Raw genomic sequence first — 27,723 nt, forward strand, 5'->3', positions numbered from 1 at the left:
ACACATTTTCAATATTTATGTAAGTACTACTTTACTCTATAGCACTTTTAAAACGAAATATGACTGAGAAATGTTTTGTTCCCAGGCAGTGTAGGAACGACCTTTGATTTACAACACTGACATTGTGGGATTACATTACCTCCTTTTGAAGAGTGTGCTGTTTCTTTATCCTCGCTATAAGGTTAATAAAAAATCATTAACAGCTGAGTTATCTGGGCAACAAACTAATTCTTCACTAACCATGAACAACAAAGCAGACAGTGAAGTGTGCAAGACAATATCACAGTGCTCCAATTTTTGCATCCAACATTTCCCAAAACAAACTGTCAATCATTGATTTGAAAATATGGCACAGCATTCATCCCTCTGAGCAGTGCACTGAGTTAATCAGCTGTAAACTTTCCTTGGTCGTGAATGAATATGTAACTTTGAGGACACATGTCCAGTCAAAACATCCTTCAACCTCCATCTGAGAGCCAATCTGTCCTCTGTATCACTCTGTCCTCTCAGATATCTATTAAAGCAGTAGTTTGACATTTTGAGAAATAATTTAATTTCCTTTAAGGCGTAGAGTTATTTGAGAGATGTGAAGATAGATATGCATTAAATGCATCTCAGTGGGGCCCCCCTTTCCCTTTCAAGACATACATTCTCATGCCTGTACAAAAAACTGAATCAAAAAGCAAACACATGCATATGTAGAGCTTATTACTCGGTCTGCATAGTCTGATAGCACTGCGTAGTTCAGCCCTATTTTCGCGGCATATTGTACGTACTGTGTGGAGCCTTTACTGTGAGGCATTATACAACATTATTTCAATCAAGCTGTGGAATGAATGTCTGCTCGTTCTTCCCCTGAGATCACACCCCTGTAGTTAAGTTTGAATCTAACAGGGTGCAGTCTCACCCACCAGCTAACGTCCTCTAAACCTGACCTTGCATATTTTCCTCAGGAATCAAAACAGAGGCTGGTTAGGTGCAGTTTCCACTTTGGTGACCGGTCCAAGCTTTTCTGCGAAGGCCTGACCTACTGCTGCTGGAATGTGCTACTCCTGCCAGGCCTAAATGCAGAAAAATAACCTTTTAATTGGATGGGATTTCCACACGCATGAAAAAGTAACAAATATGGAAAGGGAAGAGATGTAACAGGCTGCATGAAACAACAGTTTATCAATTTGTTGCCTGTGTAGTCTTGCATATTAACCTCTTATTTTTAGCTTCTATGTAGCAAAGGGATTCCTGGCTGGCACCAAACCTCAGCTTGCACCCATGGCATGGTGTAAGAACCCACCAAGAGTGCTACCACGGCTTTGTTCAGCTGTGTCATCAGCACCCACTGTGCGTTGGCATGTATACTGTGTCTACACCTTCGTGCTGGGGATAAAGATATTAGCGTTATGATTGAGAACTCAATGAACAGTGACTGTGGCTCAAGAGGATTAGGTGAGCTCATGTCCACTCACTGTTTGTTTATCTTGTTTTCTTATACAACACAGAACGCACTCCGTCAGATGCATGCTTATCATTCATACAACCGCCACCAACTTTGTATTCAGAGTTAGCTGACTGTCAGTGTGGCTATGGCCTATAGCGGTTATGTGACTCCACTGTTTTAACCTGAACAAAGTCTGATGAATAACAGATAACAATTAAGAAGGAAAATATTTCATTTCTTTGTCATTATACACTTAGTTTTTTGAGCAGTTGTGCCATCTGCACTAAGATTCAGTCAACAGTAGACACTCAGGAGTGTGTTCACATTTTGTATTTTGGTTTCCAGTTAGTTTAACCTTTGTCCCCAAGAGGTCATAGACCAAACAAACAATGTTATGAAGGCTTTACTGTTTAATGACAACGGTTATACATCAGTAACATTTACCCAGTCTGGTTAGTCATTCAGTAACAACCTTATCAACATGAAGAGAAAAGAGTAAAGTCTTATCATGGCAGTAACTGCACCTCATTGAGATAATCAAAACTGAATACATCTCAGACTGAGGAAAGCGTCGCATCAGAACTAAGCTGGTAAAGTCACTTTACTGCTATATAAAAAAGCTATGAGGTTTGTTTGTCTGTTGACCTCTAGTAAGCAGCAATAATATTAGCATGCTATATACATTCATAAAACACCTGGGTGCTTGCTAATAAAAATCTCTTCCTGGGATAGAAAACTGCTAAATAACTTGACTCTAACTCTAAGTTGATGGGAAGCAGTTTCCCCAGTTTCCAGTTGTTATTCTAAGTTAAGCTAATTGACTGCTGGCTGTAGCTTCATATTTCTTAAATACGTTGCTACAATATGCTAAAGTGAATATTTTTTTACTATCCAAAGTAGACACGAGTGTGGATCAATCTTTGCATCTCACTCTCGAAAAGAGGTCGAATAAATATATTTCCCAAAATTTTGCACTGTTCCTTTAATAGTCCTCCTGACTAACAAGAAAGCAAACTGAGCCACAAGCTGCATGTAATGATCCATCCGGACACCATGTGCAACTTTGGAGGGTAATTTATCAACCATTTTGTTAATTTCACAAAAAAAAAAAAAAAAAAGTTTGTAAAGATTTACCGTTGAGGTCAACAGACACTCGGTGTCAAAACCTGCTTTTCACTAAAAACACAATGTAGACATACCTTTCTACAGTGGTCACAAATTTACATCAATTAAGGACTCTTTACTACGTGACCTACAGAAACTATTCATGTCACATGTGTCTGAGTCACCCATTATTTGGAGCCTATTGCATCACTGAGGTTGTCACGACTGGCTTACAGGAATGCCACACAAATACTCTGGGATGGGTGTGTGCAGTGAGTAAAACCTACGATGAGGAACTAACAAGATGTCAGGAAACAGTCCATGATCATATTATATTCAACGTAGATACTTGTGCTGTATGTGATTCAGCAGCAGTCAGTGAAGTGGATGAGCTTTGACCTTCAGCACGACATATTCTGTCTTTTATTATCTGCTCTGTTTGCAGTGAACAGCAGTGCACTGGGGTCATGAACTTGGAGATCAAACACACTTGAACTGGGAGACCCTTGACTGGCATACAGCAGATAGAAGATATAGGGGGCAGGAAACAGTTTCAGCTCGAGCTGTTACTAGATGTATAGTAATAGGCCTTCTGTTTTAGTGGAAGAGCCGGAAGGAGAAGAAGAAAGTGGAACAAGATGAATGAACAAACAAAAATCAGGATGTAATTTGCTCTGATGTTCCTTGAAGAATTTAGTATCAAAGGCCATATAGTACATTTCTGTTTTTAACAGATCTTACATGATGTGTCCTTACACCACCTCATTTATTGACTTAATTCTCTTTACTTAACACCAAGCTCCCAGAAATCCTTCATCATAATATTAATAATAATGATAGTAATAACTTTATTTTTATAGCATCCATTCATTTAAAAAATGCCTTCAGAAGAACTTCAGCCTTGTTTTAAATGCCTTGTAGAGGCTGCCAGCTGCTCCCAAAAACACTGTAATCAGTCAGGTGAAAGTCCACTGGCTTTATCAAGTATTGAGACACTCTGTGACCCACATATGCTGCACCAAATCTCTCACAGTTGCCAGGGTCGCTAATGCTATCTATGTTTCACAATGATAATTGGACAGGAGCTGTAGAATCAGACGCATGAAATCACACACACACACACACACACACACACACACACACACACACACACACACACACACACGGGTGCTCACTATGTAGTGTTTTTAAGTGATGGTCAGACATGTAAGAATATTTTTGTTTGATTTCTGTCCATCAGTACGACGCACCCCCCCATCCCTGTATCCAGTTAGCAGTGTACTAAGTGAGTGACCTGAAATTAGCATAATGGTCATATTTTTCCCTTCCAATGCGGCTATTGTTCGATGTGCTCCTATTGAGGGCCTCACATTACAAGCCCACAGTGAAGCTATTGTATCTTGACAAGGACCTTTCACACACTCATTGCCAATACTAGCACTTATTGGCAGATTCGCAGCGTAGCACTCAGACACTTGCAGGTGTGGAAATTTCCATGAAGATTCCTGCACTGTAGCACATGCTTAGTAGGTGAAAGCGAACGGATTTGGTATCACAAAAAACATGCATATAAGATGCTGAGGCATGCATGTAAACAAACCTCGGCACTCAGATTACGTGGGCTGCCTGCTGTTAAAAAGGTGTCAAATCACAGAGAGGACCGACGACAGACTGGATATCTGTTTGAAGTCACTTGTAGGGGGGATTGCAGCCAGATAACATGTCTTTCATGCTTTCCCCTCAAAGTAACATCTGTACAGCAGCTCACAGAGGAGCTCTCCTGGTATTGATTGTTGCCTCTGTAGGACAAGCTAACTTTGATTAGACAATAGCAGTGTGCTATCAAGGAAAGCCGGTATGATCCAAGGCGAGGGAAGGGCTTCCCTTTGTACAGACTTATCTCCTCTTGGCCTCAAATCAAGGTTGCAGGCCTGGCGGCCTTCCTAGCCCCTCAGCCTCATACAGCCACAACGGACAATGGCTCAAACACATCTTTAATAAACGTCAGCTTTTGGGATTGCACGAGTGTAAAAGTATCTTTAGGGATTCTACTCCTCTGTTAGAGTGAAAAGAATCATAGTTTGCAGTAGACAAGCTTGCCAAGATTCCTGTCCACACCCTGTCACACGTAGTGGAGAGAAGGAGCTCTGTTGACTTCAAAGTAATTACCACCTAAGCCTCAAAGTAAACCATCAAATCTATCACATGAGAAGGTGTAGTGATGGCACAGTGACAATGCACACAAAGGGGTGTTACTGAGTCATGAAATTTAATACATCTCACATCCAGCTAAACTGTTTTGTCAGGATCTACTTGAAAAAAGTGCTAAACTCCGTAAGAAATATTACTAAAAAATAGAAAAGCAAAATTGAGTTCAAATTTAAAAAAAAAAAAAAAAAATTGGACGTTATAATAAATCCACAATTGCATTATCACACGCGGTTTGGTAATGCTATGTGAGTACTGGTGTAATGTCATGGGGAGTCGAACTCACCAGCTTCCTCATCATGCAACCGCTGGAATGAGTCAAGCTGCATTATCATTCCCTCCGCTGCTGTTGCCCAATAGAGAGAGCAGCGGGGAAAGTGGGACGGGCCGCACACCCACAAGGCTTTATAAAATTCCCTCATACATCCGTCTTGTGCTTCACGTTATAAACAAAGCAACGCCGCTGACACCGCCAGAATTTGCGCTGTTTGGGAAGAGAGAAAAGAAGTTTTTTTTTTGCGGACATTTCGTGGGGAGTGCTCATCTCAGGACAATCAGACGTGAAATCCACAGGTAGGTTTCTGCTCCAAATCATTCAGGGTTTTTTTTTTTACTGTTTTCGTTATTTTCATAAGGAAATGGGCGCCTGAACTTCTCAGTTGTTTTCTCGCAGCATGCCTGAGCAGGTTACTCCTCCGCTGAGATACAGTTTTGGGGAGACAAAGGGATTCTGCTGCAGTTACTAGGGGAAGAAAGTTGTGATCTCGGAGAAATGGGCCGGTTTTATTAATCAATCTTTGACAACAGATCACAGAAAGGCCAACGCACAGAGCAAAACGTTGCATATAAACATTCGCATAAACTTCAGAATTGCTTTATTTATTTTTTGGGCACATATTAAACACACTCAGGACATTTTACTACATAAACAGATGCAGGCTTTTTGCGCATTTTGTGAAAATTTCCGTAATGCATTTGTATATTAAGGGAGGGGACTCCCTAGTATGCGTAGCACGTAAACAGGTTGAGGAACTTGATCACAGATCGACATGCTTTTCACACGTGACTCTTGTAGCACGCACGGAGCAGGAGGCTCTCATGTCAAACGCTTGCAACACAGGCCCACTTATGAGGGCAGCAGTTTCATAACAAATCATCTTTGCTTTTGAACCTTAACATAGTGGAAACATGCCCATGGTCGGAGGTGGAGAGAAAGGGAGGGCTTTGCAACCGGCCGAGTCAAAATATCAGAATTGTTATCTATTAACTTAGGCATTAATGGCAGTCCGCCAAAAATATAAAGCATAACCTTCATCGATGGCTATCATAACAAGACCGCGTCCTGACCTGCTTCGTAAGCTGGGTTTAGTTTTCCAGCTAATTCCTACATGTAGCAAAAATCCAACCCATAGTTCAAAATTCAACCCCGTCTAAAAGATTATGAACCTGATATCAGAAGCACACAGGAAGTTTGGTGCTGATACTGGAAGATGTGTCTCACAACACACAGCTGCGGCGGCTGCTTAGACCAGCGATGGTGTTTAAATTGTTTTTCTGCTCACGGAACTTCTGGTGATCCCCTCAAACCACCCTCAACCACCCCCCACTCACCAACTTGCTGCATCAATGGACACACCCACTTTTTGATATCTTTTACAATCTGAAAATGTAGGTCTGTGACAGCTTAGTCCAGTAGGCCTGCAGCTGCTGCAGCTGCTGCTGCTGCTGCTGCTGCTGCTGATATTTCAGAATCAGGGATTTGACAGATTAAGCGAGTTCTCAAAGATTAGGGAAGCAATCATTGTTTCTGCAGATGGATGCTTTTGGCTCGTGGCTTTAAAACTATATGGTGGCAGTGGAGGAAGGATGGCCTGGCCTTGATTCTGGCTCCCTAAAATTGAGGCTCGCTGTCCAAATCTAATCAGTGCATATGTGTCTTTTTTTTTTTTCTCTTGTAGTGAACAGAGAGAGACTTTGGGCTCATGCTGTTTTGTAACCTGGGTGTTCTGGCTGAAAGTAGTGTGTCATATCTGTGGATTTACCGTGGAAAACAAGCACTAATGTGTTATGTAGGCCTGCATGAGTGTTGTTGTTGTTCTCCTCTAAAGCTTAAACCACATTATCTCACTATCAAGTGAAAACATTGGATTATCAAAAAAGTCTGCTTTTCAGGAATCAACACATAAAACCTAATTGTGAGAATTACGTTAACTGTCCAAATTTGAAAAAGTACTGGATTGTCAAATGGATGATAAGAGCAGAATAATGTAGTCATGGAGAGGCTTTATTACAGTGTATGTTGTCACGGGACTTTCACCCAACCATTTCCAACTGTTGTTTCCAAAAGAGGGAAAGCGTACCGGACAGCGTTTCACTGAGAACTACAGCGTTTCTGTTCTTTGTTTTGCAGCTGATTTTGGGCTACATGTTTTGGATCATCCCGAGCCTATATCCTCCCACTGTTTCCTGTTCATGATTGCATAATACAGTCTCACTTCTGCCAGGCCAAATCTGTTTTAGTGAATAGTTTGTTTTTTTCCCCCTTAAAGCCACAAAAAACAAAACAAAACCAAACAGAACATAAGTTTCAATGGAGAATATGCATCTAGGAACTGGTTTGACTTGGTTAGTGACAATGTGTGATTGTTGCCAATGACACCAGGCCAGTTTGGAGTGAAGCCAGTTTAAAGAAACCCCCCTGCAGCAGCAGCAACATAAAATCCCTGTGAGAAAAAGATGCACTGCAGAAACATTGCTTCTCTTTTAATATATTGTTTCAGGCATTTGGCAGCTTAACGTAAAACTGAAACACTTTACTTTTATTTTTTTCATGCTTTGTGGATTTCATCATAATATTCAACTATATTTATTCATTTTTCCATCAGATTAATCGCCGTAGAAAGCTCAGAACGCTGCACCTATGAAATAACCTGACCGGTCATCGTATAAGAAGTGACAAGGTAGCGGCTCTCGTGTCTCGCTGCTTGGGGTTAGGATGCTGTGGGGTTAAACCACCCTCCCTGTGCTCCTCCTGTGCTCCACCTGTGCCAGGTGAAACATTAGCTCAGCAAGGCAAACGGTCAGAGTTTACACCACTGGCGTGAACAGCAGGTGACCTACTTGTGTCAGCCTGCTGTCCAGCCAGACTCTCTCTGCTGCCAGCCTGCAAACAGGTGGCGATGGTGGCCAAGTACAGAGGTCTGTAGTCTGCACCCTGATTTTTTTTATTCATGAGCTCACTGGCCGGGTTCTACGTAGCTGTGTTTATAAATAAACTTGAAAATAGGCTTAGAGGATTCCCCCCATGTTGACTTGAACTTGTTTTTCACATTCTCTAAACTGAAACGGCCCGAGCTGCTTCATTTTTCAACATCATCGTGATCACAAACATGCCTTCTCTCACATGACTGTGGAATCTCAACGGGGGCTGATCTCTTGTCTTCTTCAACAAAGCTCCTGCAGTGCAATTGCGGCCATGTTTCTGAAGGCCTCAGCAGAAAAATGAACTTGTTGTTTGATACTCCTCTTCCTCTGTGGTATTGTGAGGTCCGGCTGGCTCCGGTCTCTGTTCTCCAAGACAGAGGAGCATGTGTGTCTGCGAGTCTGCGTGTCTGTGTGTCCAGGGTGAATTCTGCCAGACAACTGTCATCTCTACATTTGAAATGTAACGAATCACTTCCTCTATAAGACTGTCTCGCCCTCAGGGCCACGCTGCAGCCCTGTAGGTTTATTTTGATGAATTTTCTGCTGCGGCTGTATACAAAGACAAACAGAGAGACAGAGAGCACAAAACAGATGGAAGAAGCCTGGAAAGAGCAAACATAGCGACTGCAACCAAGCAGAAACCAAAGCAAACAGGGAAAAGGGACAGAATGAACAGAGCTAGAAAGCCAGTGGAGAGCTGAAAAGAGGCTAGGATTGTATTGATGGGAACCAGGGTCCCCGTGGCTTCCTGTATGTGTGTGGGTCAGGCAGGCCCTTGCCTCTCAGGAGCCACCAGGGCCAGTAGACAAAGAGCTCTCTTAGCTGGCTAATTTGATTTGCATGCAGAGCCACAGCCTGCCTGCTCTCTTCCAACACAGCTTCATGATCCACACAGCCTGGCTTCTCTTTACATTCCCCCCCCTTCCTTTCTCTCTCTCTCTCCCTGCCTTTCTCTTTCTCTCTTTCTGTCCCTCTCTTCTTTGCTCTTTCTCCTGAATCTTTCTCCTTGAAGAGGACCTTAGTGTTCTTTTTTTGAAATTTTTTCCTAGTCTTGAAACTGTTGTCTGGGAAGGGGACTGCTTCGGTTTTCAGGAGATTTTCGATAGAACTTAGTATCTTTGGGCATGTTTCAGTCGAGTCAGAATTAGTCAGAAATCACATTTCCTCTTTTCCACTCCACCATCCTTTTTTCTGTCAACAGTCAGTCTTCCTGCCTGTATACTTTTTCTGTCAGGTTGTGTGTGAGATTTTCTTTCTGTGTGTCCTTTTGGGTGGTTTATGGGTGTGGTCCTTCATGGGCCACATGTTACTGCAGAACACAGTGCCAGTTTCTGCATGTTCCTGTGTCTGTACATCTGCATTCACGTAAGTGAATTCAGGTCAATAGTAGCCTCCTTTATTAGCTTTGTGAAGAAACACAAAGCTAATGAACACACCCACCCCAAAATTCAAGTTATTTGTCATTTTATTGTCAGCAGGTCAGCCACCTGTAGCCCACCAACCTTTTTCACACCCTTTTAAATAGATACATTATCTAAACATATCTTTTCTTTCTCAAAACCTGAAGCGTCTTCCATGTGAAAGGCTGGAAACCTCAGTTTTGAAGCAGTCACTCACTAATTATCTTCTCTGACCCCCAGACTCTGCAGCTCTCCGAAATGGATGACATCCAGGTTGTTGAGTCCAAACCCCTGCTGGTTGACAAGGAACTGCCGGTATGTTTGTTGAACAGAGCCAAATCAAATAATGTTATAAATAGTTATCCGAAATATGTTTTGGCCTGGTCAAGTAGTATATTATTCAGTTGCTTGTATGGTATATTTGTAGACTTGTGATTTACTCAGAATTACTGTGTATTTTAAATGAAAACAGATGCTGTGAACCAAGAAGTGCACTAAAATGATTATAAATTACTTACTATATATCCCTAAACAAACTTTTTGACTTTATGAAATTGTTCAGTCAAAAAAGTAAGATAAAAGAAATAAAAATCTGTTATTTTTAAAGTATAAAACTGGTTTTTATAGTAAAAAAAAAAAAGATTTTTCTAAGGTCATTATAATACAAAACAAACCTACAGTATATCAGCCTCTTTGAAACTTGAAAGTAGTGAGACATCACATACCTTCACTAAGGCTGCACAATCCTCTAAATTGGTTTCTTCCATAATAGAAGTGTTTAATCTTCATATACATGTATACACACACAGTGATACACAATTATGGAAAAAATGTGTACCAGTTTTTTTTTTTCTTATTCAATTAAGCAAAGATGAATGTTAAAAAAATAGCAAAAATGTACAAAAGTACAGTATCTTACGATAAGAATTTACTAAATCTGCACCTGGATCTACAGCTACAAATAACACACTAATTAACTAATAAACAAACAGGATTGAAAACATAATCTAAGAAGACGTGACAAAGAAAGGGTTAAGAGTAAACATATGAATGCCAGAATCATGGCCCAACAAATACTGTCTGGTCCCACATGGATAAATAGTCAGTTCAAATTACATATGTTTTTCCAAAAAAAAAATTTTTTGTACCAGATTAAGATTCTCTTCATTGAGTGGACTTTGCTGGACAGTTTCTGTGCACCCTAAGTTTGTCAATTAAAGTCTGCTGGCTTTTGTCACAGTTGAAATTATACCTCGTGCCCCCTGTGGCAGTGGTCATATGGATGTGAAGATACATTCAGTGACAGGATGACGCCCGCAGGATATTAGATTATAGCATGGTACACTGTAATTGCATAGGTTTTATATTTTCGTGACTCTGTTCTTTCCTTGCAGGGCCTGAGGGAGGCTGTGCAGCAGCTTGTTATCAAGGTATGTTTGCACACACAAGAGATTAGACCCTATATTTATTATTCCCACCTGCTGTAAACCCATTTTTTTTTTTTTTTTTTTTTTTATGAAGCTTGTGTTGACAGATGGTAGCACTGAACGATTGTATACAGACGGTTTTATTCTATATCTTATTATTTTAACTTGTCTAGTACCATCTAGTGGCTGATAAAAAGAAATACTCAGCTACCAACAGACGGTGGTTGCAGTGGCTCATCAATCTTGGTGACGGCCTTTCATCCGCTGTGATTTTATTAGGACTAAAATCTAATTGGGGCCCTGCTAATTCAGTCAGCTACTTAAAGTGATGAAACACACTTTGGACCGGACTTTTAAAATAACACAGCTACAATGCATCAGCCGTTTCAGTTTCCTCTCTTAGCACATTCACGCACACGCAGACACGCATTTTGGCTAGTAAGCGGATGCTGCTGAGTCTGCCACCAAACGTCGGAAAAGATTTGGTGGCACAACTGAGACCACCTGGTTTCCAAGTGAAAGAAGTCGTTGAGCTTAAAGAAGCAGGCTCAGTATGAAGTACATATTCTCCCATCCTCAAAAATGTACTGGCAATCGCCTCAAATGTAATCCACCAGTCTGTGATTTCAGCATCTGTGAGGTTATGGGTCTTCTGCTCAGGCATTCAGTGGCCAAAGATCTTTTCCAAAGATTTTTCAGCCCCAACAGAGAGCTGAATAGCCTTGGAGCTCTTTGGACTTACTTTGGTACCACACAGACAACCTGAAGTAACCAGGGAAAGTGTTTGATATCTCTGCAGCGGCTGAACATGCAGCAAATAATGACATAGGATTAGTTGAGGGTGACGATATTGGGGATTTACTCCTGACATTGATTTCAAATGGATATGCACAAACACTTTCTCAAGTTGAGTTTCGGAGGTGCCTATATATGCACAAACACACGTATTACCTTTGCGGGATTATCGTGCCTGTGTAGGCTACGTGCTTGAACGTGTTCTGCAGAGGCGGAGGGTGGGTGGAGCGTGTTTACAGGGACATTACCTCCGGTAAACAGGTTATACGCTTCCGTAGATGTTCCCCTAGAGCGGATCCCATGCAGTCAAAACTGGTTTGAAAACCACCCAATAGGTCATCTTGTACACTCTACTAGACACACAGAACAGGTCAGGTCACCATGAGGCAGCTTTGTGTTTGTTTTATGATTCAGTTCTCACAGAAACAATTTGGTTTAAAAACTATATTTTGGTAAAAATATCAAAATTATGGCTGTATATGGCTGTTCTGACATATTCAGCAGTATGTTCTCTCAAAAGCAGTCTCTCTCGGAATAGACACTGCACTCTTCCAAGAGTACATATCTCAATTTTGCAATATACAATTTCTTCCGGTACATTATTTGGGTGATAAGCCGATTCAACCTTAAAATATAACGGGATTTGGGGCAATATTTGTAACTGTAAACAAAACTTTCTAGAATTCACTACATTTAGAGGTTAAGCTTTTATGCTGATACACATTGTATTCTGTCTGTATTGTTTCAGGTTATATAGGCCTATTACATCATACCAAATATTCAGTCAGTCATTGACTGCTTATGGTGTATTTTCAGGAAATGTTTATGACTGTCTTTAAAAGTCTTTTTTTTAGCCCTTTCTAGCTTTGAGAGACTGTACTGTCATGTTCAGTACTGTAAAAAAGTTGTATTTTAATCATTTAAGTTGGATGTTACTCAGCCATTATTTTGAAAGTGTTTGCCCTAAATATCGCCCAACAACGGCCGCTGACTTCCCGCACTTCTTCCTTCACCATGTTTTCCCACTGGTCACACACTCATACTTACTCATCATGTCAACTCAGTAGCCGATGGCCCTCTGTCTGACATTGGCTGATCCAATTTAGGGATCTCTTCATCTAGAATTAGCTTGTTTTGACCAGCCTGCAAGGCACCATGGGAGGCCAGGAGCTTAGGCCAACTGGTAAGCAGCCGGGGTATAAAGCACAGCTCTCAGTGCAGAGCTAAGCGACTTCAGAGGCTCACCAACTGTTGGATCTATAGCTCAGAGAACCACTGCGACTACACTTTTTTTTTCCCAGTAGCGAGCAGTGTTGAACTCCTCTCCTGCAAACATGGTTCTGGAGGATTCTGACGTAGAAATGATTGTCGCTGAGATTGAAGTTAGTGTGAGTAGACTACGGGCTGCATTGAAATGTTTGCACTGAGTAGTTCCCAGTAGATTTGTTGGATTATGCTGCCTGCAGTTGGAGTCGTTGCATAGGTGCATACTTATAATTTGGTCAAGAACTTCAAGCAAGTCCAGTTGCCTTCGCATAGCACTTGCAAAATACCATGACCTGGATGATTGAGAATCTTCACAGACTTATAATTTGGACATTTTATACAATTAGTGTTTAAAGGATTCTTTTTAATTGAGATGGAAGCGATGGTAAATTTATTCAGATTTAACATAGCACTCTTGCTGGATACAGTGTTGTTTCAACATTTTTCCTATCTTTTGGAACTCAGAGCTGAATTCCTTCATATATTTACACAGCATTGTAAGTATTTTCTCTCCACACATTTTATGCTAAGCTTGGTCGTTGTGTTTTGCGTCTGTAGGAGCACGATGTGGAGACTCCTCATGGAAGAATCCACTGTACGATGCAGGGGGTTCCCAAAGGGGACAGACCAGTCATCCTCACCTTCCATGACATCGGACTGAACCGTAAGCCTGGCTCCTTATTCAGCTCTATCTAGGTGAAACATCTGTTGTTGTGCCTAAAGCCTGGGGTGTTTTGAATTATTGTACCACGTGGGAACAGATTAGGATCATTGAGCTAACGTTATATTGTTAACTCTATTGCATTACAGTATCTAAACTCTTCCAAGGTTACTGACAGATTTTTGTGACAGTGTCAGATGTTGCAAGATGATGAGGAACAACATATGCATGTTATACAAAAGCAAATTCTGCAAGTCTTACAATTATTCTCAGGTTACTTGAGGTCATTTCTACTTCTCAGCCAAGTTCAACTTATCCTACTCCCCCCTGCTTCTTTTTTTTTTTTTTTGGACTGTTTTCCAGACAAAACCTGCTGGAACACGCTCTTTAACCATGAGGACATGTCAGAGATCATGCAGCACTTTGCCGTGTGTCACGTTGATGCCCTCGGGCAGCATGAGGGAGCTAACACCTTTTCCACTGGGTGAGCCAGAGAAACAAACACACAATCACAAACACACTTGCATTTCATGTATGTCAAGCAGTCTGTGACCTTTGACTCGACAGGTAGATCAATGCGGATGTACTTAAGACGACCTAATTTGACAAGTGTGTCGTAGAGACAGGTGTTTATCTCGTTCATCCTAATCTCTGTTTTGATGGTGGGACTCTGCCTCATGTTAATGGATGTTACAGGCTGATATCAAGAATAAGGGGCAATATAGTGCATTGATTAGACAATGGTTATTATTAAATTGTTAACTCAAGGTTTGTAACAATATATTTTTTTGGTTTTTCCAGATATGAGTACCCTTCTATGGACCAACTCTCTGAGACACTCCCTCTGGTGTTGAAGCACTTTGGGTACGTTGAGCTGCAGTTTTCACACTGGCTGCTCCCGCTCATATTTAAGATATTTTCTAACCTGTTGTTCTAACAGTATCCATATATCTCCGTGTACACCAGGCTGAAGACTGTCATTGGAATGGGCATTGGAGCCGGGGCCTACATTCTGACCAGATTCGCTGTGAGTTCCCCCCTGAACCTCTCAATCAGGCTTAATAATTATGAGTTTTAATCAATCTAGGATTAGCAGAGGCAGCTAATGTGTTTCTTCTTTTTGCTGATTTTGGCAATATAACTGCTTATTGCTTGATCCTGCTGAGCCATAAAAGCCTCAGGAATGTTCCAGATCAGCTCAACACTAACACTGTGCTCAGTAGGAAGTCTCACTCTGTTGACAAAAGGCTGACAGAGATACAACCTTAAACTCCTTGCTGCAGCTTTTCTTTAACTAAAATAAGTGTGAATTGTTGCCGTCTATGTCTTTGTATTTCACATTTATTCAACGAGGGAAGCATCTGTAAGATTAAAATCTATCCAAGCCTAGATAGGCTGCAGAGTTGCAGACAGGTAACACAAAATATGCCACAAAATCACTATTAAACAGAAATGCAATCATAAAATCATGAACAAAAAAATTCTGATGAAAAACCATTCATCAACAGATTTCATCCAAAAAACACCCTTAAACAACCCAAGAGAAGTCTAAAACCATAAAAGACCAATCTAAAAAAATAACTTAATGAGTCTAACACATTAGGATTCTCAAATAACCTACAACATCGACAGCCAGAGGAGATAGCACCCAGTTTTTAGCATGTACATTTCACTAAAAACTGCGATGTGTGCTATAGAAATAAACCACTAATTTCATGTTTTGTGTGTTTTAGCTGGACTACCCGAACATGGTAGAGGGCCTGTTGCTCATCAACATCAACCCGTGTGCTGAGGGATGGATGGACTGGGCTGCACACAAGGTAACACACACAAACCCACATTAATAGCTCAAATATACACATAAGTGTCTGCAACATCACAGCCTTGTAACTGTGGCTTTTGGACTTGCGGTGCTAACAAAAAGATAAATGCTGCACTAAAACTAAATGAAACTTTGACGTCTAATTTCAGATCAGCGGCTGGACCCACGCCATGCCTGACATGATCATCACCCACCTCTTTGGAAAGGTAAGGATTCAAACTCTTTTCGGGTTTCTTATGATTTACACCTAAATCCCGCACCACTGGTACAGGCCAGTATGTTATTAACTAGCTTTACTAAGTCTTTAGGTCTCAGACAGTTAAACAGATTTTATGTTTGGTCACCACAGGAGGAGATCAACCACAACCAGGACCTGATCGCAACATTCCGCCACCACATCATTAACGACATGAACCAGTATAACCTGCATCTCTTTGTCAAGTCCTACGAAAGGTAAACACATTAAAGTCAGTCTACCTGTTGTCATTTGCGGGTAGTAATAGAATTAATTTCTAATTAGGAATTAAAGGCCAAGAAATACACTAAATAAAGCACAACTTAAGCTGCAACAGGTTGTAGAATCTTCACTTTGGATTAACATAAATTGGAATAGGTGTAATATTTTCTATAATATACTTATGTCTGTCTCTACAGTCGGAGGGATCTGGAAATTGAGAGGCCGGTCCCTGGAAGCACTGTCACAACCCTGAAGTAAGCTGCTATCAAGCAACAAGAAAACATTGCTTGCTGCATATTTTATTTAAATTGCAATATAATTTGTAATATTTGACCTGCATTTAATGTGCGATTGTATGTGTTTTCCTCATCCAGGTGCCCTTCTCTGCTGGTGGTCGGCGACAGCTCTCCTGCTGTGGAGGCTGTGGTGAGTAGAGGCACAATCACTGACGTTCGCACAGCCGTTAAAAACAAGGCTCTAATGCTAATGATTAGACTTCCCACCACTATAACCCAGCTAACTTGTGCTGGACGTGTTTTCCATTCACTCCAGTTGCCTCTTCAAGCCCAAGACACATGCGAGATTTCACGCTTAGGGACAGCAGTTTAACATGACTTGGGCAAGAATAAAGTAGGGAACAAATATCAAGTGGCACAGAGTAGTTTTAATCTATTAAAGTTAAGAGACTTGTTTCACTGTTACTGCTTTTAACTCTGAGAGGTGCCACAGATGCCCCGGATTGTTACTGCTTTGTTACTTTTTATTAGCCACGGGCAGTGCATATAATGCCTTTTTAAATTCAATTTAAAAAAAAAAATTATTTCTGCTTTGGCATTTTTTTATAACGTGCATAAGATATTTTACTAAATGTATTTGTTTAATGTGTACCCCCAGGTTGAGTGTAACACCAAGCTGGACCCAACAAAGACTACCCTGCTCAAGGTAAAGGAGCCTGTTTCTCTCCCTCTGTCCTGTTTCCCCTCCCCCTCCACCTTCTGTCCCGTGTCCTCGTTCAGATTATAATAGCCTTGATGGAAAGGCATTGGCTGATAAGTATCCAGTGGCTCAGCATTTACCTGGTGACATATTAACCAGAGGTAGAACAGCTGAATGCAATCTGCTGCAACTGACCTACTTGTGTTGGCCTATGGGAGCCTTTTATGATCCACAACTGAAACCAAATGGCTGTTCAAACTAAAATGGGTACCATTTGTTGGAACACCGATTGGAGGTAGCAGGGGCAAGGTGTTGAGCGTGTTCAAATGGGACATGCCGAGTGTAATGGGGGAGGTAATGGCGTGTATCCACTGCTGTGAGAATGTACAAGCACCGACATGCTAAATGCTTATGGCCTCTTTTTCTGTTTTCCCTCCTCTCTCCAGATGGCTGACTGCGGTGGCATGCCCCAGGTTGACCAGGTGTGTATGTCTGTGTTTGTGTGACGGAAACAGCTTTGCAGGAAACCATTCATGTTGTAGAGCAGGCTGGACAGTGCTGGATAATCAGCGCAGAGGGTCAGGTGGAGGGGTGGATGGCTTTAGAAGGTTGCACCTAAGAGCATTAGCAAGTAGCATACGAGAACCATATTTGTCTGCTTGTAATCCTCCACCCTACACAGCACCTACTCATAGCAGCTGTCATATCTCAGATGCTGAGCAGTGAGCTGTTAGATGATAGACCGAGTCTGTCACTGTTATGTAAACAAGTGTGATAATTAGTGACAAGAGGACTGATTATCTCCCACCATGTGTTCTCCTTCTCTGCAGCCTGGAAAGCTGACAGAAGCTTTCAAGTACTTCATTCAGGGCATGGGATACAGTAAGTATTCAAGACTGGCAGTATTTATGTTGAGGCTAAGAGTGCAAAACTGTGCCACTATTAACAGACAACTGAGAAAAAAAAAAAAAATGCTGTACCTGTTGAGTTCATCCTGCAAAAGATGAATTTTCTGCCACCTTGTGGTGAGATGAAGTGCGAATTTGCCTCTCTACCTAAAAAATGACTCATTCTCACTGGAGTGTAACTTGACCTCAGTCTGAGGTCAACTGTTTACTTTACTACAGAGTGTGTTTAGAACAGTAGTGGATTCAGATTCTTCACTTAAGTAAAAATAGAAGAATTTTTGTAATGTACTTGGTCGAAATGGAGCTGATTTTTTTTTTTTTTTTTTTTTTTTTTTTACATACTGTCGAGCGATTTGATTTACCGTATAACAATGCATTGTATTTCGTATGCTCATTATAGGCTTTTAAAATTTTTAGCTGCACAGTAACTAGCAACTATAGCTGTAAGATTAATGTAGTGGCATAAAAACTACAATAGTTACCTCTTAAACATAGTAAGTAGAGCAAGTAGAGGTATAGAGCAACATAAACCCGACTAATGTATTCAGTTCTTCTCCACCATTTGCTCAAAATTGCACTAGAACAAGCTTTAGTCAAAACAGTGAGTTTACCACATCTTCCTCCTCCTCTCCTCAGTGCCATCTGCCAGCATGACCCGCCTGGTCCGCTCCCGCACCGCCTCCGGCTCCAGCGTCACCTCCTTCGACGGCAACCGCTCCCGCTCCCACACCAGCGAGGGAAGCCGCTCCCGCTCGCACACCAATGAGGGCAGCCGCAGCCGCAGCCACACGGCTGACAACCAGCGCGGCCACTCCCACACAGACGGCTCCGTGGACGGCACGGCCAACAGCAACGTGGACCAAGCCGTGCCCAAGTCCACCGAAGTGTCCTGCTAAGTGAGCCTCCACTCTCTGGACACCCAAACCTCTCAAGGTCCCTTCGCTTCGTGCTGCGCTGCCTCTACCTGACACACAGACACACACATTCCTACGCGCATACACATCGATGTGGAGAGGGACACTAAGATAGCATACCTGGTTTTGTAAAAACGCACAATGGTCACTCACCTGCAGAGTATTCAGTGCAGCTGAGATGCCCCAATTTGAAAATATGATGTCTTTTGAGTAGGGGGTCAAGGGATCAACTGTATGCCTGTTTCGTCATTCTGAGGAACATATCTCTATGAATGTATCTGAACAGTAAATGCTTCTGAGCTCCTTGGTCAGGTGAGTGTGTAGTTAGGGGCAACGCAGCATGTGGGAACACCGAAGCAGCGAATGTTGGAGGAAGCTGTGGTTACGAGTTCACCAGCTTGTACATGTATCACTCATAATCTCTTATACATACAAAAAATTGTTTTAATTTCCAATTCTGCATTCCCTCATCTTGTTTTTGTCCATTCCAACATATTGACACAGCTTTCTCAAATATACCTGACTGTAAATGACTGTTTTCTGTTCTCACTGTAATTGTTTGATCATTTATTCTTTTATTTTCCATGTCTGAAGTGTTGTCATTTGTCTGTAGGAGCAGATTTGTAGATGTTGGGAGAGAATGGGAAGGCACTTGGATGAATAAAAAAAAAAAATGGCAGTTTGCTTAACAAACTGTGAATGTAAAATTAAAGGACAGACTTCAAGTATATCATGTATATACAGCAAATAATATTGTTTCATCTTGCCAATTTGATTCCTTTTTCAGGAATCAAATGATCCTTTTTAGTACGTTCAAATGAGACTGTAAGCTTTCCTATTAATCAAAAAACACTCTGAAATGCAAATTCAAAAGCTTTTACAACGTATGCTTTATTAATGGATCATGGCCTCAGAAAAAAAAATTTTTTTCACTTTTTTTATGATGATTTCTATGTAATCAACACAATGGAACAAAGATGTGCCATGGAATTGTTCACTTTTTAGATGTGATACTCCTATGTGGTTGTGGATTTTTGGGTGCGTGAAGTGATAGGTCCACATGTTAACATGAGGATAGCCATAGAACTTACCTGACACCCTCTACTCCTGTATTTTACTTGCACTACAGCAACATTTTTGCTCTGTAGAACACATACACAGCTTTGTAAAGATGCGATGCACAACCGTCTAATGCTGTAGAAAAGCATTAAAATGACATAACAGTTTGTATTTATTAAAAAAAAAAATGACAATAAAAACCTTGTAACAGATCTTCCCTGATTGTGTCTTTTTTATTTGAAGATGTGGTCATTTATAAAAGAAAAACAGTCTTAAAAGTAAGGCTTTGTCTTTGGCATAACAGTTCATCTGTGCCCTTTTTTTTCATTTGTTATGAAGAAATTTTCATGAAAAATGAAGGAAAATATCTACAGTAAACCTTTATTGCCTAAATTGGCTTGTGAGTTTAAAGACGATGTTTGACTTTTCTTGAAAGCAGCTCAAGAATCTCATTTATGTTATTAGTTATGCCACAAGCTACATAAATAAATAAAGCCTTCAGTATTTCTCACACGCATTGGCTGAATATTTTCATTTGCAAAGTACTTCTTCGAATACTCTTCAAAAGCACGTCATGCTTTATGAATCCGTTCTGGAGACACATATATTTTTCATATTTACAGATTTTTCCAATAGGAAAAAAGACCATAAGAAAATCCCTTGTACATATTCATACACATTACAGATACAAAACATTGCATAAGAAAAAAAAAGTCGAGATGCCCCTCCGCAGAGCGAGCATGAATGACATGTTGCTTCTCTAGTTAATGACTTCCGGGTAACCATAGTAACTCTCCAGCTCAGCGAAGATGTCATTGGGGTTTTTGCAGCTGAGGTTGCAGAAACATGCCTGGATCCACATCATCTTCCAGGTGAATCCCGTCCCTTTAGGACACTCAAACTCCACGTCTATGGTCTTGGACTTGTAAGGGATGCAGCAGCGCTCGTCTGTGCAGATGCCGCAGTATTTGGGCCTGTACTGCTTCCTGCTGGTGCAGCCAGAGATGGTGAGGTTGGAGGGCTGATCTTCCCTGTAGATGTTCAGACACTTCTTTCCTGGCTGAGGGTGGAAGGGAGGAGAAAGACGTTAAATCAGTTTTCATCATGCAATCCTTGCTTGACTGCCTAAGATATTAGAAAGAACTACCACCTTGATGTGTTGGGTGATGTCAACCTCACAGGGCCGCAGGTTGCAGAGGCGGGACTCTTTGACCAGCTCACACTGCTCGTTGGCGTTAGAGATCCTCAGGGACAGGCCGCGGCCACAGGTCTTTGAGCAGGGGCTCCATGAGGTAGTCTGGGTAATGCAGTTCTTGTGCCAGCTCCTGGTCTCAGCTGGGAAAACTGGATTAATGTAGACACGGAAGAGAGGTAAATAGGTCATGTCATGGCTACAAATATCAGAGTTTGTTTGATTTGATACACACTGACAGACTTTGTTACGATTTAAAGCTTTACTCCCTGCAGGTTCACTGCTACTGTGCTCCTTCCAATGAGCAAATCTGAACAAAACTAATGAGATAATGTGCTAATGTGTTAAATAGAGCATCATTTCCATGTTTATAAGAAAACAATGAAAAATCATAATTTCCTACAGCCAGAGGTGACATCTTCAAATGTCTTGTTTTGTTGGGCTGAATGTACAATGTTAAAAAAACAGACAAAAGCAGCAAATACTCGCGTGGCAGAAGCTGAAGCCAGAGAACCAGAGAATAAGCATTTTATTAAGACAAAAAAAGGATTAATTGCTTATCAAAATAGTTAATAGCAGTTAATCACTTAATCTATTTGATAACTAATCCTTTTGGCTCTAGTGTATGTTTTTACGGATTTGAACCTAATGAACTGATTAACTAATTAACTAATAATACTAATTAACTGATAAAGAGAAGTCCATGGTCTTTAAAAACAGATTAAAATGTTTTGATAAACTTTGTGGATTGCCTTGGTTCCCTTTTTATAATTTTTTATGAGGGACCAGTCGTGTATTTTACCATGAGAAACAAAGGAGCACTGCATCCCCTGGTACTGCACTTGTTTTAAATTTAAATCCTTAAATTGTGTTTTCCTAGTAGTCTGGATCGGATTTGTTTCCTTATGCAAGACAAAGAAATCTTCGTTCACATTCTTCCCTCCATGGCTCACTGCGCCGCTGCACTAAATGACTGGAAACTGGACGATTCCCAAAAACAGTGTGAGGGCTTCCACAGGAAAGGATTGGTCTGTCCTTGTACACACACAGACACACACAGACACACACACGCACACACACAGACACACAACCGCACACACACACACACACACACACACACACACACACACACACACACACACACACACACACACACACACACACACACACACACACACACACACCTAAACCTCATGATCCTCCTGGACAACAAACTGTAGTCACACAAATACAGACTTTTGACTGCCAATTTCAAACGCAGATGCTGCTATTTTACTTCTCTAGTCCACTTTTGACTATTCATCTATAAAATATGTACTTTAATTCTGTAAATTAGCATTCATTTATTATCAGAGATATCCACGGATTTGAAAATATAATAACTCAATAAGAGGTGTCCACAGAACTCCATCTATTTGTCAAAACTAACCATCCTCCAGATTACAGGAGTTATTTAAAACCTTAGCCTGATAATTAGGTTACTTAGCCATACTTATAAAGCGATGACAATGTGTCAGAGTAATGAAGAGGCCCTGAAAGCTCAGTGATTTTTTAAACAATTCGGTTTTGATTTAGCTCACCCTGATGTTTTCAAACTCAACCATGAACTGTGTTGCATTTCAGTGAGCTGGAAGGAAATCAGGGGATTTGGCAGTGCTATTGGGAACTGTAAAAAATTCGAGGAGGGTTTGCAAGATAAAGCCCGACTTCACCCAGCAAAAAAAATATACTATTCCCCCCTAGTAAATATATGCAAGGTGTCCTACCCTCTACTGCGTGTCGTGGGGCCGTCTTGCGCCCTCTCTTTGGTTCATCGCAGATCCATTGCTCACAGCACTGTCCCCGGACTTTGACCCGGCGTGGGGTTTGGCACCACACCCGGGGAGGCTGTGACTCTGTGCACAGTGACACACAGCCGATGGCACCGTTCACACACACACACTGGTATTTACAGCTGGGCTTGAAGCTCTGCCCATTACGGTAGATCACACCATCATGCTCACAGCCTGTGCCCACCATATCTGGTATCACAGAGAGGAACGACAAGCAGTCACGTACTGTTTAATTAATCTCTAGGCATTTATAATTTAAATAGTTATGAATGAAAATATTCCTAGAAGAAAAATCTGTGACATTTCAGGATAAAAAACAATCTGGTTTTCTACTTTGTGCTGATGGCTGGTATCGCACTATAGTGATTCAAATCTCAAACCAGTTGAGGAAAGTTTTTCCACAAGCAGTAGCACAAATATCAGTGTTAGGGAGGCTTTTCTCTCCACAGTTTGTTTGGAGTAAATAAGGGTAGCCGCTAAGATAGAACAGAGAGAAAGGGCTCATTTGCATCCACAAAAAATGGCAAAGATGCTGTGAAAAATAAAAAGCAATAAAATTAAATATACATACATTATACATCACGTTATTACAGCTTTGAACCACAGAATGCCTCCTTTTTTTTACAAGTGACCATATTGTAACGTACAACCTTCACAGTAGTGTGAACACATAGAATTCAAGCTTTTAAGTCACTTCCATAAGGGATTTGCAATATAATTCGCATCACATCTGTGGAGATGCAACTTTTGTCACTTTATTCAAAGTGATTTAGGCTCGGCAGCAGCAAACAAAGCTCTGTACATAAACCTACGCTCTGCTGATGCTGTGTGCTTGTAGTTGCATGACTGCCTCATGCAATTACAAATGACTAAAATAAACAAAAATCAAAGAAGGTGAAAGAATGGCTTGTGTGTGTGGTGTCCACTGGACAACATTAAAATGCATTAATATTCTGCCAAGTAACGCCTATGTTGTTACTATGACAACCAGTGTTGATGCATTAGCAAACACCTGCTCTACTCAAATCCAGTCTGCTCACTTGCGGCCTGTGCTGCAGTGTGGACAGTGAACCGAACATATCGCATTAGGAAAAAAACGAAGATTTCCCTGCTGTGCAAGAACAGTTGTTGACTTTGTTGGTTTTGGTGAGTGACACTTACATGCACACACTCCTTTTTCGTACCTAGGCTTGTCCGAGCTGTAGTCACAGTACAGTCCCTTGTGGTAGTCGCACGTGTCTGCCTCGTTGCACACCTCGCCCACCTGCCGGGCGCAGGCCTTGCAGCAGTCACAGCCGTCCATGAGGAGGCTCACACCCAGCGGACAGGTAGGGGTGACCTCGGGACATTCGCACGGCCACTTGCAGTACTGCGTCCGGTTGTACTGGTCCACAGGTGGGAATGTGACGGCTGTGGCGGGTGGCATGGCAGTGGAATTCTGGGAGTAGGCCTGGAAAGAGGAAATCGAACAAATTAAACCCAGAGCACAGGCTTCAGAAAAACTTTCTTAGAAAGTAAATGCAGTTTAACCATGGTGTGTATCCATTTTACTAAAATCTAGTTTATGTTTTCACAGTCTGACTCTTTCATTCTCATTATACATTTAATGTACCATAGTGAATGAACCTCCACTACACTGAATTTACAATTCTAGCTTTGGTTACACAAAGTCTTAGGCTACCATTTCTCTGTTTGCACAAAATCAAAATGCCATCCTTTATTACATGAAAGGTATTAGAGCCCGTGTGGTGAGGCAATATTTTTAATATCCTTAATCCTGAATTCTTTCTTATCCAGCCCTCTTTGGTAATCCTGTCTCAGTAAATCACTGGTCCAAAAGGTCTCAATTCGCTTATTTTTACACCTCTGCTTGGCTGCCTACATGGGTGAAATACACGGCAGCCTGCTAATGTGTGGTCTTGCTCTCCAATAAATTAAATAAGTCTATGAAAATGAATTAAACGTCCAGTGGTGATAATCTTATTAAATCAATGACAAGGTCTTGTATGTACTTAACACTTTGGAAGTGTTCCATCATCATATTTAAAATTTACAACTGTGCTAAACAGCTACAAAATCCTGCCAAAGAAACATAATCAAATATCAATCCCCCCACCCCACCTCATACAAGCTGCTTTGTGAAGCCAAGATCACACAGTAAGGAGCTCTTCAGCTCTAAAAAGCAGATGTTCTCACTGAAACAGGTCACTCGAAGCACATTAAGAGCCCAGCACTAGGTTAGTTTTGGACTGTGGATGCATGAGTCTCTGCTGAGGAGACTTGTCTTTTTGATTCAAAATGTGTTTGATCAGACAACAACTACTACTTTTATTAAATTCCTCTTGTTTTGAGAACATGGCGTGCATGAGAAAATGCCGGAGTATGGTCTCTGGGTTATCGTTCAGTGAGTGAGAAACTGAGATTTGCTTCTTAGGCAAAGAGAAGTTAGAGTACATTTGCCACAAATGCTCTGATTAATAGCAATGCTCAAATGCAGTAATACGTAGCTGTAGCAGCTACGTTTTCCATCATAATTAGCACAATGTGACCAGGTCTAGACAAGGTGTGAAACATCTGATTGGAAGTCCAATATTGTCTGTATACGCCGAAATCATAACATGATCCATATGCTTAGAAGAGACCTTTATTAAGAAGCTTCTGATCCATTAAAGACACACATACAAATGCATACACATACCCACGTGCATGTAGAATTAATCTGCAATTAACTGTGCGAAAACATACTTAATCATCTTACGCATGGCGTGCCCTATGTCAATTCCCTGAGCTTGTTCTCAGCACTTGAACGAAATTATGCTCATATTAATAACTGCATTGTACGGTGTTGCTAATGCAGATGAATGAGTTTTAATTACAGCGCTGCCACTAAGCCATTCTTCAGAAGAGTTACTTTAGCCTGCTGCTATCAGGCTAATTCACAGAGACAAAACAAACAAACAAACAAACAAACAAACAAACACACACAGCCCAAAAATTGTCCATTACCCTAACAAAGAAAGGAGAGCAGAGAGAGAGGTGGGTGTTTCATTAGTTAGTTATGACAACACAGGGTCGGCCTAATGCAATCGTCATCCTGAAAATGAAACATAGCACTACATTAATTAGACAAACCAATATTTAAGAAAACTTGGGCAAGACTACAGGCAGAGGACGATGCAGAAATAATGTTATGATCTCAAAATGTTCAGATTTCATACATTTAGGCTTCCTCCTCTCTTTCACTCTCCTCCAGTTTGACCTCAAGTAGCCGCTGTGTTTTGGTGATGGACAGCTAATAAGAACTTTTGTTTTTCTCTGTTGAGCGAGGTGAAAAGAACTGATGACCCTTCTCTCCCCTGCTGGTTTGATCTTTTCTTCCTGTCAGCCTCTGGTCACATCAGATGACCCCTGGAAGCATGTGCACAGGCATGGGCAAACCCTTCCTCAGGGAAGAGGAAAAAAGAAGAAAAAAGAAAAACTTTTCCGGATAATGCCAGGGGGCCGTGAAGAAACTGACACTCAGGCACTGTTGTTTTCAATTTCACTCCAAAAGTTTGCAACACTGAAGAGTGAACTCTATTCAGACTTAACAATAGGTTATGAAATGTGATAACTTGGATTACTACTTTACAAAGGATATATATTTTTTTTACATTATCAGTGAAAACTATGTTAATATGTCCTATATGACTTAATTTTAATATTAAAGACTTTATCATAATATAATTCCTTTTTCAGAGAAATATTCAAGTATAATTTGACAATTATTAAAGCTTTTATATCACCAGTTGCTAAATGGTTTCAAAACTACTCATAGAATCGGTGCAAATCTAAGAAGACTTAGTTTCAATTTCCAAAAGCTGAACAGCTGTACTGATGGGTTCAAGATAAAGGAGGAAGGTGGGAAATTGGGAAAGCCGTTTCCTACATAACCACTAGGTGGCACTAAAATATAAGTCAGAAAGTGGAGCCGAAGGGTGGCAACTGCCACCATCTCACACTGCAAGTTTGAGGACAATGGTGACTTCTCCTCGGGGAGATCAGCGAGGTTTACAGGGAATGATGAGCTTCGGGCCAGTCAGTCTATCCAGTCGAGCTTCCTCTGCCACGGGTCAGGAAAGCTCGCCTCGGTCAGCGCCGGCTTATCTTTTAGGGCCACATCTGCAGAATGAGCAACAGTGGAAGTCCTACAAATACGCGGAGAGGCGTGCGATCGGTAGGATGCCGTGTACTGGGGCTGCACCGCGAGGAAAGGCAGCTAAACAAAGCGAGTTACGATCGGGTCACTCGGGATTCACACCTTAACATTAAGCGCGAGTCCCTGCAGGGACAGCCAACTCGACTGGTCCTGAAGGGCGACGTGGTTCCTATAAACTCACCACAGGGTACCACAAACACATGCCAGTACCCAACAGGGATATAGGCTCTACACACACACACACACACACACACACACACACACACACACACACACACTACAGTCATCATATTTAGGGCTGGGGAAATAAAACAAGAAGTCACTGAAACGTGCTCTGAAGTGCTACACACACCGTAAACCCCCAGTAGGACGTTTAGATTGTTTTCATGGTGTATTAAGGAATGCTACTCAATAGAGATGCATCTTTTCAGAATTATATTCATTTACCTGACCGCTCTCCTGCAGTATAAGACTGACTTAAATGTGTAACTTTCGCATTAAAAAAAAAAAAAAAAGGTTTGAGAAATGTATCTTCCATCCCACCTGTTGAATCCCGACTGCTGTTATAATCCACAACAGGAGCCAACTCATCACTGGTGGAGAACTGCAAATGCATTGAATCCAGAATTAGTCCCGTTTTAAAGGCACGACGCGCCGCTCTCCGCAGGTGTGCTACATCCTCGTCCCGTCCCTGCCATCTCCTCGCACCTCTGTCTGCGTCCTGGGCTGACAGCCTGTTAAAGAGTCCGGGCTGACGTAAGGTCTGAAAGGACGAGCCCCGCATACTTCTGACAGGGGACGGTTTCTTCTCTCCGTCCGCTCCACTTTCCCCCGATCCTCCTCCTCGCAGCACTGGCAGCCCCGGTGGTTAGGGCGTGTCTGGAAACCCAAAGACGCTCACGGCC

General features: G+C 41.5%; 2 protein-coding genes across 3 annotated transcripts; one reads left to right on the plus strand and one right to left on the minus strand.

Moving 5' to 3' along the window:
- The first annotated feature begins 1,917 nt into the window (after window positions 1–1,917).
- On the plus strand, window positions 1,918–19,774 carry ndrg1a (N-myc downstream regulated 1a). Of its 2 annotated transcripts, none has more exons than XM_040121337.1 (16): window positions 1,918–2,025; window positions 9,592–9,666; window positions 10,746–10,781; window positions 13,398–13,503; window positions 13,864–13,984; window positions 14,302–14,364; window positions 14,467–14,527; window positions 15,234–15,320; window positions 15,472–15,528; window positions 15,672–15,775; window positions 15,977–16,033; window positions 16,154–16,205; window positions 16,674–16,721; window positions 17,162–17,197; window positions 17,546–17,597; window positions 18,260–18,519. In XM_040121337.1, exons 2-16 carry the CDS (start codon window positions 9,610–9,612, stop codon window positions 18,517–18,519), a joined length of 1,197 nt encoding a protein of 398 aa, XP_039977271.1. In that variant the 5' UTR covers window positions 1,918–2,025; window positions 9,592–9,609. The 2 variants fall into 2 exon arrangements, with proteins under 2 accessions (XP_039977271.1, XP_039977270.1); XM_040121336.1 differs by lacking the exon at window positions 1,918–2,025 and adding an exon at window positions 5,164–5,320 and having other exon boundaries at window positions 18,260–19,774.
- Window positions 19,775–19,795: 21 nt separating this feature from the next.
- On the minus strand, window positions 19,796–27,575 carry ccn4a (cellular communication network factor 4a). The gene is made up of 5 exons (XM_040121338.1): window positions 27,362–27,575; window positions 23,782–24,070; window positions 22,555–22,809; window positions 20,747–20,940; window positions 19,796–20,656 (listed from the first exon to the last, which is right to left on the minus strand). The coding sequence occupies exons 1-5, from the start codon at window positions 27,407–27,409 to the stop codon at window positions 20,357–20,359; spliced, it is 1,086 nt and encodes a 361-aa protein (XP_039977272.1). The 5' UTR covers window positions 27,410–27,575; the 3' UTR covers window positions 19,796–20,356.
- Window positions 27,576–27,723: the final 148 nt, after the last annotated feature.

The sequence above is a fragment of the Xiphias gladius genome, chromosome 24 (assembly GCF_016859285.1).
Source record: "Xiphias gladius isolate SHS-SW01 ecotype Sanya breed wild chromosome 24, ASM1685928v1, whole genome shotgun sequence".
Classification (NCBI taxonomy): domain Eukaryota; kingdom Metazoa; phylum Chordata; class Actinopteri; order Istiophoriformes; family Xiphiidae; genus Xiphias; species Xiphias gladius.